The 15,916-nt window shown below is 41.5% G+C and overlaps 1 protein-coding gene across 1 annotated transcript; it reads left to right on the forward strand.

Annotated features, from left to right (window-relative positions):
- The first annotated feature begins 13,142 nt into the window (after positions 1-13,142).
- On the forward strand, positions 13,143-15,403 carry LOC309366358 (P2Y purinoceptor 1-like). The gene is made up of 2 exons (XM_081904885.1): positions 13,143-13,405; positions 14,203-15,403. Exons 1-2 carry the CDS (start codon positions 13,385-13,387, stop codon positions 15,181-15,183), a joined length of 1,002 nt encoding a protein of 333 aa, XP_081761011.1. The 5' UTR covers positions 13,143-13,384; the 3' UTR covers positions 15,184-15,403.
- The last annotated feature ends 513 nt before the right edge of the window (positions 15,404-15,916 follow it).

The following is a 15,916-nucleotide window of genomic DNA, read 5'->3' on the forward strand; positions in this document are numbered from 1 at the left end:
TGTCTTGAGACAATTTTGCAAATTTATAAAGTTTATTTAGTGTAAACTGTGCATGTAGACTTAGCTAGAAGGTGTTACAGGCAGTGTTTTGTTACATAATTTTAAGTTCTTACAAGTATTTTTGAAGTTTTGCTACATTTTTATACCCGAGTTTGCCCCACACTGCATAGTGCCTTATTTACATGCACTTGTGAAGGAAAAAAAGATGTGAAAATGCTAGTAGTGTAAGTTATGTAGCATAATGTATCTTATCAGTGAATTCACAGGTATTATGAAAGTATCAGCTTTCAAACTCAGTCTTGTGCATTAGTAGCTGGTCAGGAGCAAGTTTTGCAAACTTCCAAGGTGTTTTGCTCAATGCAATACGAACCTTGAGAAACAAACACTTGCTGAATTCTGAATTCACTAAACATGAAGCATTTTGGACATAAAGTACTTGCACTTTGAAGCTTATTCTTGACTGTTAAGTATTGGAACAAATATCCCAGGCTGTGTCTAGCATGTGAGCTAAAGATTATGCTGTTTTATACATTTGTGTGCTTCGGTTTCATTTCTTATGGCAAAAGAGCAAATTATCTACTTTGAAACACTATGGTAAAAGATCCCAATCAATGAAGGAACAGTACTCATATCCTTGGCAAAGAAAAGAGCTAGATTAATGGGCAAAATGCCCAGATTAGATTCATAGTATCTGTCTCGAAAAAAACGAAACAAGAAAAGAATGGTGCTTATAGCAAATAAGAAACTTATACAGATATTGGGTAACAAACAAGAAGGTTATGCAGATACTAGGGGTGTGCAATGGCTCCAGGAATAGAACAATGAGAATTGCAGGGTTTGGGGGTTTCCTCCTTTTTTTCATTGACACATGATATCAGTAACTTCCTCCAAATCAAATAGGGCCCTCTCCTGTGGGGTTCTGTTGCTCTGTTTCTTTGCTTTTCTGTGCTGTATAATTCAATGTTTGCATTTATAATAGCATGGTTTGCATAACACAGTAAGCCAAAACTATGTAGACCCCCAGAGAGGAACTTGCAGCCACTTTGCTCCTCAATTGTCTTCTTTGCTCAGCCAGAAAAATAATGTTCAGGTAAGAATATGCACCACTTGGCTATCACTTAATTGTTTTATGGTAAGAAAGAGACAAACTCCCATTTCCCTGCGCTTATCCAGTAGAGCATTATGGAGGAAAGTGAAGTCCTTTAATTCTCCCACAATAAAAGCCCCTGGACCTCTTTGTCTGCAATTTGGCAGATTTAATCTCTCTGATGGAGCTCCTGGGCGTGTAAATTTCATCCGTTTTGGTCAAAGGTGGGAGGAAGGTTTTTAGATTGACTTTAGATTCCCCATTATAGTAAATCGGGAGCACGCAGCTTCATTTTATACAGAGCAGCTCTGAACCGAAAAAAAACAAACAAACAGATTGAAGCAAACAGAGCACAGGATGACTTAGAAGCAGATTGTAAGTTTTTAAAATGTACAAAGGAAATCTTAGAGCCTATGCACACCCTATATTTAATGGGCTGTTCCAGCAGAGAGGTCTGCAGGAAAAACCAAGGTGCTAAGGGTGCTGTCTGCAGAATGTAAGTTGTTAGCCCAATTTCTATTTATTGAACCTAATTTCAAAGGTTTCCATGCTCAGAGACAGGGTTTCGGTCACCATTGCCCTACTGCCCATTCTCTGCTTTGTGCATATATTATAAGGGTCTGTGCATAACCTATGGGGTTTTGAAGAGAGTTTGGAGAGTGGTGTGATAAAAAGTATTCAGCACCAGACTGAATTTAGCATCCTCCTCAAATTTTGAATCAAAACCTTTCTGACATCTTGAAACGGTCTGGCTTACATTTTCTTTCTTTCTATTTATGATGTGCTCAGTCTGCTAAGATACTGTCACCCCCCACCCCTGAAATGATGTACCGTTAAGACAAATAATATTATATATTGTATATTAGATATGCCAAAGATACATTGCAGTCACCAAAAAAATCTACATATTTAGCCAAAAACACTTTCTCATCCTTTGAGCATAAACACTCTGCTGCTTATTTATAAGTGTTCTTGTAAATATAAATGGAGGATTTGCAATAGATTCATATTTAAAATATGTTTGTGTTGGTGTATAATGAACTCCAGTGGTTGTAAAACAGGCAGCAAACAGTGCAAATCAAGTCCAACAAATCACAGTTCTGCTTGACAAAAAATGGCATCCGTGTCAAACTTAAATGTATTAACAAATTAAATGTGTGGGTTTTTTAGCTTGCCACACTAGTTATTTTAAATTGTGTAGAATCGTTTTTTTAATGAACACTGAGCTGCAGAGGGACTTGGCACAGATGTAAATGAAATAAGTGGCTGTAGTTGCACAGTACCTTGGGTTGCGTTTTGTCAAGTCCAGTTGAGATGAAGATTACACAAACAGCTTTGTCTGCTGTTATTATGCACTCTACCCATTGCAGCCAGAGCAATGAGAGGGGTTACATTTTTAAGAAGTGGCATGTTTACTTATGTAACTCTGACCTGTCATTTAAGGAGGCTGTGGGGCAAGCCCTGAATGTCTGCAAGGATATCAACAGAACAGAACTTCTGGCAACTTCTGGTACACAGGCGACCAGCCATCTTTACAACTGCATTGAGTCTATGATTTTGTAGTTCCTGGCAGGGAGCAAAAACACAAGATATTTCAAGCCCCTGGTGGGCAACTGTACCCATGGAAGGTTTTATTTGTAAATCTGGAACATTGGGATGGCATCCTCTGTATTTATATGCAATTCCCTTTTAACCAATTCTAAGTATTGTTTTAGTATTGTTGGATTAAATTCCAGACATTTTAATTTGTAGGCTATGACTTCTAAGCAAAAATATGTAGATAAAGCCTCCTTGTGCTTAGCTCAATCTGTAAGGAAACCTCATTTTGCTCAGTGGGACTTATTCTTAAAAATATGCACAGGACTGCAGCTTTAAGTGCCCATGCATGATACATTTTGAGTCACAGTTTGTTAAACTTGTACAACCTGAGCTCTCACTCAAGGAGAATTATATCAGTTGTGGTCTGAGTGGCAGCAGTGCTTTTTGCATTCTAGCAACCTTTTCAATAGATACTTTTATACTAGTCCACTGAAAGAGCCAAGTTACCAAGTAATGCTGTGGTGTTATATTTTCAGTTAATTCATATGCAAGCACTGGACCCTTGTGCCTTGTAACAACACTTACTAAGGAATGGTGTTGTGCATGTTTGCCTCTATGCCCTTGCTTCTGACAGAGAACTGTAAGTGGTCTAGCACTACCCCATCTGAGTTTTTGAATTGTGCATAACACTCCTGTCTTAGAGTTTTTGAATTGTGTATCATGTATTGTGCATCTGTTTACCTGTGTAATTTTTTTTAACCTTTCTGTATCCCTGTCTTATCATTGTGTGAACGCTAGTCTTCTGTTGCATATGGATTATATGCCGTCTTGTGAATACTGGTGGATGAATCCAATGATTATATTTGTAAATTGTTGGTTTATGCATAATGAATCATGGTATATAAATGTCCTGTGATGCCTTTAAGTACTACAAACTTTTATTTATGCTTTTAAACTAGAAGTTGTGATTTCAAAAATTGCTTTAAATTTTCTTGTGACAACAAACATTCAAGTTTCTTTCCTGATTCTGTGCTGTGCAGTTCTGTACTCAGAAGTAAGTCCCTTTGATTTCAATAAAAAAACCTCTCTTTTAAGAAATACATACAGAATTGCAGCCTTGAGCCCCACTCCAGATATGCACATCAGTGGGTTGAATTCAAGCTTGAGTGTAAGAGCATCTGCCTGCCTGCATCCTCTGAATAGTTGGTGCTTTCAGGAGGAGGCTAGAAAGGTGAAGAATTTGAGATTCAATTCTCCCACACTCCTAAACAAGTAATTGGTATTAAACTTGCTTCATGTTTGTCTTATGCAGTACAGTCCCAAATCACTAACCACAACTATGTAGAGAGTGTTCTGCTTAATGCAGTATCCTTTTGTGGACAATGGTCCCATTCCAAACAGACATACCTGCAAACATTGAATCAAGCAGTCAGTTACGCTATAATACATACCAACCTTAACTTAGCAGAGCAGAGATATAACTCCATTTTTTATGGGTATCAAGGCTCTGGTAGTGCAATAGCCATATCAGCATGCCTCCCATAACGTCAAAATTGGGTGAAATGAAGAGTACCATATCCTTTCACTCTTATTGTTCGTAATGAGTGCTGGTGGTTGACTGTGATCAGGGACCCCCCCCCTCCCTACTTTGCTTATTACAGAGAATTAGTCTGCTTTAAGTTTCTAAGTGAACATTTACTAGATGGTTTTTATTGGGCTTTCAGTGCAATTTGTTGATGTTGCCAATTTTAAGCTAAATTTGGGGATCTGGGATGTTTGCCTGGTAGTCTAAGCTTATTCAAATTGTGTCTCATAAACTGATATCTATGGTTAGATGGTTGATCATCAAGCTGATATGTGCAATACTGGGATCTTAAAAAAAAATCAGCTAACTGATGATGACATTTAAAGGGTGTCTGCAAATAGTGTGTTGCTTGTTTTGTAAATACATTGTTACATGTATTCAACTGATTCTGTGAAAAGTTGACTGTTAATAAAAGGTTTTGTTTACATCCATAGTTCTGTGCAGTTTACCCATCCATAGTTCTGTGCAGTTTACCCTATCAGCTGCGTTGCATGCAAGACCATTGTTACTGCTGTGGGGGTTGGAATATTGGGAGATGGAAGTTAGGCACAGCAATGCCTTGTCTCAAAGGGTAGATGAAACTGAATTCCACACCAGTCCAGAAATGGGGAAAACTTGTCTTCATCAAAGGAAAGAAGTGTGTCCTATACAGGAACCAAAGCTGTATAAAGGCTGACAATTGACTTCTCTATATTTTATGCCAATTAATATATTTACAGCACCATGTAGGAAATAAGTTTCCTTCAACTCCTTTCCCAAAACCAACTATGGGTACCATGCCCAGAGATTCCCCTTCCATCCCAAACCTTGTCCTATAATACAGGCATTGTGGCTCTGCAGTTCACCTTCATAACAGCAAATTGCCTTACTTCTACTTGTGGTAGCACAGGGTTACCGCATCACAGAGTACTCAGGTGGTTTTCCTTCATTGTTCTCTCCAGCATCAGCTTCCATTTAAAGAGCCGGGGAAATCAGTTAATGCCAGAGAGAAGGAGGAAGGAAAATGGAGAAAGGACACTCAGTTCTACTGAGGAACCATAACTGAATGACAGCCCTGTGTCTGGAATAAAAGGCAGAGTGAGCTGGAAGGGAGAAATTGCCACTTGCAGCTTACCTGTAGTACCTTTGAGAAATGGCAGATGCTGTGCTAGTATTTCAGAATCTATATGCACCAGAAAAAGAACAAAAATCAACAACGTAGCACTTTAAGGGCTGAAAACCTACAAAGAAAGTAGTATTAGGCCTGTGTGGATTTCAATTTATTGTTAAGATCATCAAGGCAAGCTTTTTTTAAAAAAGCCTTCCATTTCCCCATGATTCAAGGAATATAAGAAATGATCTAAATGAATTGCACAACATGGATGTTACTTTAAACATATGCTAATGAAATTCGATCAAAGACTTATACAGGACCTGTAGGTGAAGTTGATGTAGTTTAAAAGATGTTGAATCAATATTAGATGAATTAAAGTAATGGTCCTTCAATTAGAGAAAGAGATTAAGTACATTGTGTTTAACGAGAACTGCAAATCGCATTTACAGCAAAACACTGAATTTTTATATGGTGCAGAGGTTGATTCTGTTTTTATTCTTTAATACGCAATTCCTGGACCAGATTATCTCTATGTTGTATTTCATTTTATTGCCTTTACAAGCAAGGTTCATTGTAGAATGTCTGTAATCAGGAATTTTCACATTTTCATTTCCTGGTTTCATTTCTGTCATAAACTTTATCACTGTATACTGGCAGATTTCACAAATAAGAATTAGAAAACAGAACAAGATCATAGGTATCTTAATACATATATGCTTGTTACCTGTTCACTCCCACTGTTCTTTTCTGGAATCCCAGAGGCTGTCTGTCACAACTTACCTCATCCATGATAAAGAATGGTGATGACTTTCCCTAGGAATAGGTAAGACAAATGCAGGAAGCATTTGAATTGTCTTGCCACCATAGGGGAGTTCATGAAGTCTTATATGGTGTTTTTCTTCAAGGGACTTCACAGTTGCCCACAAAGGATTCTTAACTCTAGAAAGCTCTTTTGGCCACCGTCCCTCGGCACAGCCCTCTGAGTGCTCAGGAATGCTGCTCTGAATGTATTTGCTTTACACAGCTGCAGCAAACCTAACTGCACCACCACCACACCTTTAATAATGTTCCTGGTCCTCTGAGACAGAACTTGAGAAAGAGCAAGAAGCACTTGAAACAAAGACCATTGATTTCCTTAAACATTCCTCCCCCAAAATACTGATGCTGGAGAGTTTGGGTAAAATAAAACCCTATGATTAAAATCTCAGTATGAGTTCCTGCACACCTCTAGTGCTTACTACTTCCACATATGAGTGCTGCTGGTTATGTGTGTACATGAGAAAGAGGGTGAGAGACAGATGGAAGTCTAAGAAAGAACAGCATCAGGTCACTGAAGGATCTCTTGTTGCTACTTAATCTCGGTACAATGAGTAAAATTCCAAGAAGCACTTCTCTGGTTCATGTCTCTAGAAGTATTGCACCTTTTTTCAAAGCAAGGTTACTGTCTCTTATAAAAATTAACAAACTCATAAAGCATTTCTTCACTAAATAGTTGGGTATGTTTGGCTTACGGTATTTTGAGTACCTAGCAGCACAGTGGTACCTCTGGTTACATACTTAATTCATTCCGTAACCAGAAACTGTTCTTAACCTGAGGTACCACTTTAGCTAATGGGGCCTCCCACTGCTGCCGCATGATTTCTGTTCTCATCCTGAAGCAAAGTTCTTAACCCGAGGTACTATTTCTGGGTTAGCGGAGTCTGTAACCTGAAGCATCTGTAACCTGAAGCACCACTGTAATATTGTGAGATCCCTAGAACTCTGCCATTATGGCCTTTTCTATGTTGATAGAGTACAGCCATATAACCCTTGCTATTGGCAACAGAGCCTTGGGTTGAACATCCTCAAAATAAGATTTTTTTCTTTAAAAAAATAAATTCCCACTTAGCTCTCATTGCATTAGCCTTTGCCGATGAATCACTCTGCTGTGCTGAGCTACACCAAGCAGGGAGAATGTTCTGGGAGGATAGTCTTTAAATAAGAACCGACTGTTTTTACGCAGTTCTGTTGGAAATGAATTAAGAGTACCCCATTAGGGTAGCATTAACAAGGAAACATGATGAACAAGAGATAGCCCTGTGCTGTGTTTCCACCGTTTTAGGCTTTTATCAGTAGCCTTTGAATAAACATTTGATATTGGCCCATTAGGGAAAAGATCAATAAACACTGTAGTGCTTTAGCTACCCAGTGTTGGTTTCAAGTGTTGCTATCTGCATTGCAGGCTCTCTGTGTATAGCATTAGCTAAGAAGATCAGAGAATAAGAACAATGAACATAGTATTCCTGTGCTATGTAAACCTTTCAGTGTTATAAAAATGGGCAGGTGTGTGTTTACAGCGGGGGGGGGGGGATCTTGGGGTATGTCCTTCACATTTTTAAAAATCTGCTTAATAATACTCAGCTATTTTTTCAATAGCTCAAGCCCACTGGAAGCAACAGATGGATTTATTTCCAGATGTGAAAGATAAAACCTGAGCATATGCTGCTCTTTGCCCTCAAATCTGCAGTTTACTGCAGCACGCAGATTTGAAGCCAATAGCAGCCAGGGAAAGGTGATTTTCAGCTGGAAATTCTCATGGGAACACAAGCTACCTTGTGGCCTCACTGTTTTATTTTTATTTTTCCAAGAGGTTTTATTTTTCCAAAGTGGCTGATTTTTTTAAGCATTAAGAGCATCACATATGGTTTGTTTCATGGGACCATGTCCATAGTCTTCACATAGCTGAGAGAGAAGCAGAACTGTGGTTTGTTTCCTGGAATAAAGATTTTACTTCACTGGCCTCAAGTGATTTACTGTTTCTGCTGCTGACCTATGCCTAAAATCCGTGGAGCCTCCTGGCTGTACTGCTGTTCTTCCTTGCAGTTCTTACCTGTTCACTGCAGACCTTGTCCCCCATCTCTCTCTCTCTCTCTCTGATGTGATGGAGCAAAAAAACAAGTGAATAGACAATGGCAACAATGAGGAGGAGGAGGCGATGAGCCCCCTCAGAAAGGGAGGCCCACTGAGATCATTTACCCAAGGACCCCCAAAATTTAGAACTGGCACTGCCAAATGTTTTATTTGGTCAATAGGCAGGAGAACATTTGGAGGAGCAATTTTGATTGGTAAGGTAGTCCAAGGGGAAAGTTACTGCTCTTAGTTGATTTGTAACCCCCCACCCTCCACCTTAGGGACGCAGGTGGCGCTGTGGGTTAAACCACAGAGCCTAGGACTTGCTGATCAGAAGGTTGGCAGTTCAAATCCCCGTGATGGGGTGAGCTCCCGTTGCTTGGTCCCTGCTCCTGCCAACCTAGCAGTTCAAAAGCACGTCAAAGTGCAAGTAGATAAATAGGTACCACTCTGGCGGGAAGGTAAACTGCATTACCGTGCGCTGCTCTGGTTCGCCAGAAGCTGCTTTGTCATGCTGGCCACCTGACCCGGAAGCTGTATGCCGGCTCCCTCGGCCAATAAAGCAAGATAAGCGCCGCAACCCCAGAGTCAGTCACAACTGGACCTAATGGTCAGGGGTCCCTTTACCTTTACCCTCCACCTTGCTGGTCTCAGTTGATTTGTAGCTCCACATGCCTAGATTTCAGGGCAGGGGGGGACATTGACAGTTTGGCCCTCAGAAAGCTTCAGGAACTACGAGCTATGGGGATCTCGAATGGCAATTTCTCAATATCATCGAGCTCAGAAGCCTTTGATGAAGGCCATGATAACTATAGGGATAGTGGTTGAAATAAAATTGTAGTGGAAGATATGGCATTGGGTCAAGGCGAGTAAGAAGGTGACATAGTGGATAAAGAACCAGATTTGCATCTTTTCTTGCAATGGCCAAACAGATGGCTTCTGAGAAGCCTGCAAGCAGGACCAGAGCTCTGAAAAACACTCCCCGGTTGTGAGTCCTAGCAACTGGCACTCAAAATCATACGGCCTTTGATAGGGGAGATAGAACATGACCATTGATAGCCTTATCCTCCATGAATTTGTCTACACTTATTTTGAAGCCCACCGAGCTGTTGGCCATCACTACTTCTTGTTGGAGAAAATTCCATAGTTTACATGCTGTGTGAAGAAGGCCTTTCTTTTTGTGTGTGTCAGAGCAGGACTTTGGGGCAGTTGGCCAGGGCTCCTCTCAGGAGAATGAGCAGGAGGGCCCCTAAATGCAGCAAGGCTGTCCTACCACATTTTGAAGTGAATGAAGTAATGCACATCATTATTTAAAGGGGGGAAGGGAACTGAATGATCTGAAGTTTACAGCATATTATTCTTTGAAGGAGAAATATTTGAAAATGATTTACAGATGGTATTTAACTCTGAGGATCACCAGAAGCAGCTAAGTCATGCTGGCCACATGACCCGGAAGCTGTATGCTGGCTCCCAATAAAGCAAGATGAGCGACGCAACCCCAGAGTCGGCCACGACTGGACCTAATGGTCAGGGGTCCCTTTACTTTTAGACTTGCTAAGATGTATAAGACTGAATCAGATAAGTGTTGGAGATGCAATGAGGTTGAGGGTAGGTTCTTTCATAGGTGGGGGGCCAGTAAAAAAGTATTGGGAAATAATTTATAATGAACTGAAAAAAAACGTTGAAAAGTACTTGCCTTTTTGTCCTTTTTGTTGAGGATAATTCAGATGGAAATTCCAATGTGTCAAAAAAGGCTATTTATGTATGCCACTACAGTGGTACCTCGGGTTAAGTACTTAATTCATTCCGGAGGTCCATTCTTAACCTGAAACTGTTCTTAACCTGAAACACCACTTTAGCTAATGGGGCCTCCTGCTGCCTCTTCTCATCCTGAAGCAAAGTTCTTAACCCGAGGTACTATTTCTGGGTTAGCGGAGTCTGTAACCTGAAGCGTCTGTAACCTGAAGCATATGTCCGAGGTACCACTGTACTGTGGCCCATGTTTTGTTAGCCCCAAAATGGAAAACAAGCGAAGTCCCAACTAAAGAAAAATGGCAGTTTAAACTGATGGAATATGCGCAGCTTGCTGACCTAACATATTGAATAAGAGAACAAAAAGAACATACGTTTAAAGAAGATTGGGAAATGTTTCTTGAATATATGGGAGCAAACTCTACACTTGAAAACGTTTGCAGCTTTGAGATAAATTCAACAGTGTAAACAAGTTTTGATATACGTATTCATGGAATACTGAATGGTTTAGTTAATGTAAAATATGCAGGGATTTATATGTGCAAACTGAACCATGGAAAGAGAAGAAGGGAAGTCCCTGACATTTTAAGGTTGTTTAATGAATATTTTTAATTGTAAAATAGAAGATTTAATAAAAATTACGCACGCACGGACAAATGGCGATATAGGACTATTAAGTCCCATTACTTACCAGCACCATTGATTGTGGGGGTGGGGGAGAGTACTCAATACAGAGTTATAATTTTTGGTTGCATCATGCACAGGCACAAAGGCATTTATCCTAAACAACCCATAAGGAAAGAGGATTTTTTTTTTATTTACCGCACTGTGTCAAGCATGGCATGGAGAACTGTGTATCACAAATTTCCATGAAATGAACATGCATGTGGAGGAGTGGTGGAAATCACGAATTCCTTTCACCTCATTTAGTTCAGCTGTGTAGGCAGGCAGCTGTCATGCAGCTGAATTAAAACAAAGCAAAACACCCCACTTGTTGGAACTTTCAATAGAACAAGGAAACTGGTACTGTGTGCTTTCCATCACTGCACAATATATTCTTTCAGAGGCACATGTTTTGTTGTTGCCCATTCATGAGTAAAACAGCAGATTTGTTATCCTATGTGGACACAACCTAGTCTGCCAACATCACTTGGAAATTATTAAAAGCTGTCATGCTTTTCAAACAAAACACCCACTTTTGGTCTCGGTGTTCCACCTTACACAAGTTCCCCTTTTGCAAAAACCACTAGCAGACGCTGGTCCCCCTGTGACGCCACTACGACGAGATATGTTCTTGGGCAATGTAAAAAAGCAGGGGAAGAGGGGAACCAAACCAAAAGTGATGTAGTTCTTGTGTAATGGTTGGGTCTCTCCCACAGAAGCGAGACAACTCTGGCAGCAATTAACTCAGGTTTATTGCTCAAAACACACAAATCACTCTGGAGCTCAGTCACTCAGTGTCTGCTTCCAAATTAGCTGTTGCCAAGTCTGAGTTCCACCCCTTCCTCTTCCCACTTACACTACCTTTCCTGTTCACGCCTCTCATTAATTTTTGAGAGCCTACGTGTCTTGGGATAGGCTATTTCCGGTGGCCCTCCCTCTGAGTCCAAGCTTAAACTGTCAGTCTGTGTCTTTTCCCTGGAACTCCCCCCTTCCTTGCCCTTGTTCTCAGAGCTCAGGCATCTACTGCAACTTGGCTGCTCCTCCTTTGTTCCACATTCCTGCCTCATTACCTCCTCCTGTCTCTCCAAGCTCTCCCCCTCTGTCAGCAATGGGACGCCGCTGACATCTTGTGACATTCAGGCCAGCAGTGTTCCATGTCAGCAAGGGAAGAATTAATCAGACACAGGAACTTGAATATTCAGTAACTAGTGGAAGTCAGTATCCATGTAATAGCGACTGAGAGAGAGAGAATGGGACTATGTGCTGAAGATGTATTTGGGAGACCACAGTATATCTCTTTGCGGTCTATGTATTTCACTTTCAGTGGGACTCCTGTTGGGGGCAGCTCAGGTTTTACCTGCATAACAGCAGGGATTTTGTCTCCATTGGAGTGAATGGCAACTTTCTATGGTACCCACACAGGAACACTATTAGAGCCAGGAGCAATCCTGCCTCTGTTCCTCAATCACAGCAAAGAGGCACGATGTTGGTTTGGTCCTCACCTGTATCCCAGGTTGAATGCCATTTACTTGGTCTCATAAACTCTGCGAGAGCTTCTGAAAACAAAGCTGCTGTCATGCCTCTCTGCATAGCTCCATTCTGGGTTCAGTACAATTATGGTACAGTACAATGCCAAGAGGGACGCGGGTGGTGCTGTGGGTTAAACCACAGAGCCTAGGACTTGCCGATCGGAAGGTCGGCGGTTCAAATCCCCACGATGGGGTGAGCTCCTGTTGCTCGGTCCCTGCTCCTGCCAACCTAGCAGTTCGAAAGCACGTCAAAGTGCAAGTAGATAAATAGGTACTGCTCCAGCGGGAAGGTAAACGGCATTTCCGTGTGCTGCTCTGGTTCACCAGAAGTGGCTTAGTCATGCTGGCCATATAACCCAGAAGCTGCATGCCAGCTCCCTCGGCCAATAAACCGAGATGAGCGCCGCAACCCCAGAGTCGGTCATGACTGGACCTAATGGTCAAGGGTCCCTTTACCTTTACCTTACAATACCTAGATAATGATGAAGAGATGGAATCCAGGAGTCAGTGGATGTAGCGATTCAAATTTTGGACTAAAACTTGAAAGACCCAGGTTCAAATCCCTGCTCAGCCATGAAATTAACTGGATAACCTTGGGCCAGTCATTATCTCTCAGACTGACCTACCTCCCAGAGTAGTGATGATGAAAAATGGGGGAACCATGTATTGGAGCTCCTTGGAAGGCAGGAGATAAATGAAATGAATAAATAAATCATGATATTTCTTTTTTTAAAGCTTCATTCCAAACATGAATAACACATAATGGAATCCTATATTATTATGCTAAATATATCTGCTCTTTCAAAAGAGCTAATAAAAATAATTAAAATAAAACAGTATTGGCTACAGTAATATATGAGAAAGTAGCCAACCATATAAGTATTTAAAAGGAGAACCAGAATGTGCAACTGGTTTATTGTTTTAAAATGCTCCCTCCCCACCACTACTTTCTTCCTCTGATATTTTTTCTGCATCAGTCTAGAAGTTGAAGAAATCCAGAGAAGTCCCGACTCCCCAATATATGAGATTCGCTACCTTTGGGAAAGCAAAACAGCTTTAAATTTGCACACCGCATAATCAAATACTCCCCTCCTGTCTCTCATCTACTCCTACCCAGGCATAGAGCTATAACAGCAGCAACATCCCTTGCACATCTGTCATTTCAGGAAGTTGGCCAATCATTCTGGTAAATGAATAATTAACGGCACAGAGAGCATTATGAAATCAGCATAATACATGTAAGGATTATGGAACAGACATCTAGCCAGGTAAGACTATTTTTAGTGGTGTTGTTTTGCTGGACTTGGTGTTGTTGTTCTTAGAATAACAGAGATTTCTGAGACTTACGTTATTGATTATAACTATGTTTGATCATAATTTCTAGCCCAGGGAGAACTATCAGTGATGAGATATTTATAAACACTGTCATTTTTCGTACTGTTTTCCATGCTGTGGATTGATGCTGCTTATTTCACAGACTGGACCTCCTTGATCTTCCAGCTTCACATTCAATTTCCTAGACATTAGCCAATTTACACTTACTTGCATGTACATCGCTTCATTACTCTTGATTACTCAACACTTGATAACCGGTAGTTGGATGTGTAAACGTCGCTGAATTATTATTTTTTTAATGTGACTTACTGAGTAAAATGACAGAGAATCTTGTGGCATCTGAAAGATTAGCATAATTGTTGTAGCATAAACTTTCATGGACTCAAGACTGTCAGCTGCATCTTAAGTCTAACAAAGCCATAGTAAATTTGTTAATCTTTAAGGTGCCATGAGATTCTTGGTTGCTTTTGCTGTGAGAGACTTAGCACAGCTACCCCTCTGGAAATAAGTAATATGAAATTTTGATCTGTGAAAATTCATTCACACATGCAGATTGGCAACTGGTGGTACATTCAACAACTGGTGAAAATGAGTGCATAAAACAGTGCTTGCTTAAATGTTTTTAAGTCCCAAGTAAGGTAGTTAGGTCTGTAGCCATTTTCCTCTTACAATACTGAGAGATTCTTCTGAGCAAAATGGGAGTCATTTTCCCCATGTTTACTTTTGGCAGAAACCAGAAGCAGACTTTTGTGGAAGTACTGACACCCTCTTAGACACCATCCAAAGGACTCTAATCCCTGGAACCTTCCTTTTCATCCTGGTTGCGGGATTGCTGCTCAACGTCCCCATCATTTGGATCCTTGCTTTCCGCATGAAGCGCTGGAACAGGAGCACAGTTTTCCTCTGCAACTTGGTGTTTGCTGATATCATGTGGATCTTAACCCTTCCCTTCCTGATCTACTATCACCTAAACCAGCTGCACTGGACCTTTGGAGAGAGCTTCTGCAAGATTATACGGACTGCCTATCACCTGTGCTATTACTGCAGCATCCATTTTGTCACCTGCCTGGGCATGGACAGGTACTTGGCCATTGTCCACCCTCTGAAGTCCCTATGGGTATTAAACAAACAACACTCCCTGCTGATTTCTTCTTCCATCTGGACAGTTACAGGATTGGTTAGCCTGCCAGTTGTTTATGTTGCAGGCACCCAGGCATGCCCAAACAACAAAACAATTTGCTCCCTCTATGTATTTTCCAGCTCTACCTATATAACCCTCCCCCTGTCTGTGAGCTGCTCAGTTGCAGGGTGCTTACTTCCTTTCACTGCTATTTGTTACTGCTATTGCAGCAGCGTTCGGAAACTCCAAGATACTGGCCTCCAGCGCTTTCAGAAAAGGGAGAAACTCACCAAGCTCATGTATTCAGCCTTGGTCGTTTTTGCTCTTCTCTACTTCCCCTACCACGTCTCACGAAACACTTGCATCCTCCTGAGAGCTGTACGGCCTTCTGCAACCCAGTCTATTCAGCATGCTGACACCTTGTTCCTTGTGGAGATGGCTATCTGCAGCCTGAACACCTGCATCAACCCTCTCTTCTGTTTCCTGGCCGGGGGAGACTTTCGAGAGGAGATCTGCAAATTAGCATCCTCCTTCTGTATCATCAAACGCTGGAGGAATCGACAGCAAGTGGCATGTGTTTATCCCATATAGATCTTCTCCAAAACAAGGGTCTCCTTGACTGAAACAAATCACTTGCAATGAGTGACTGAGTGACCATCAATTGCTCTGAGTGTGTGCATGATAGCTAGCAATAAAAGTAGCAACAAAAATCTAAAACTCTCTCCATCAGTAAGGACCTGCATATCAAAATCCTGAACACTCAAAGTAAATTGGAAATCTAGTCAGTTCCAAAGCTCATTTTTTCAGTATAAACACCACAAAGGATTTATTATTCAAAACTAAGGTAAAGGTAAAGGTACCCCTGCCCATACGGGCCAGTCTCGCCAGACTCTGGGGTTGTGCGCCCATCTCACTTAAGAGGCCGGGGGCCAGCGCTGTCCGAAGACACTTCCAGGTCACGTGGCCAGCGTGACAAGCTGCATCTGGTGAGCTAGCGCAGCACACGGTACGCCGTTTACCTTCCCGCTAGAAAGCGGTCCCTATTTATCTACTTGCACCCGAGGGTGCTTTCGAACTGCTAGGTTGGCAGGCGCTGGGACCGAGCAGCGGGAGCACACCCCGCCGCAGGGATTCGAACCGCCGACCTTTCGATCGGCAAGCCCTAGGCGCTGAGGCTTTAACCCACAACGCCACCCGCGTCCCATTATTCAAAACTAGTGGTAGCTTTAATTATTTCTGTACTGTACAACTAAAAATCCAATACCTATGCTGGTGACAGAGAAATAATCTACTGTTAATTTCCTAAAATGACCTTGTGGCTGGG

The sequence above is a fragment of the Podarcis melisellensis genome, assembly GCF_964234715.1.
Source record: "Podarcis melisellensis genome assembly, chromosome: 1".
NCBI lineage: Eukaryota > Metazoa > Chordata > Lepidosauria > Squamata > Lacertidae > Podarcis > Podarcis melisellensis.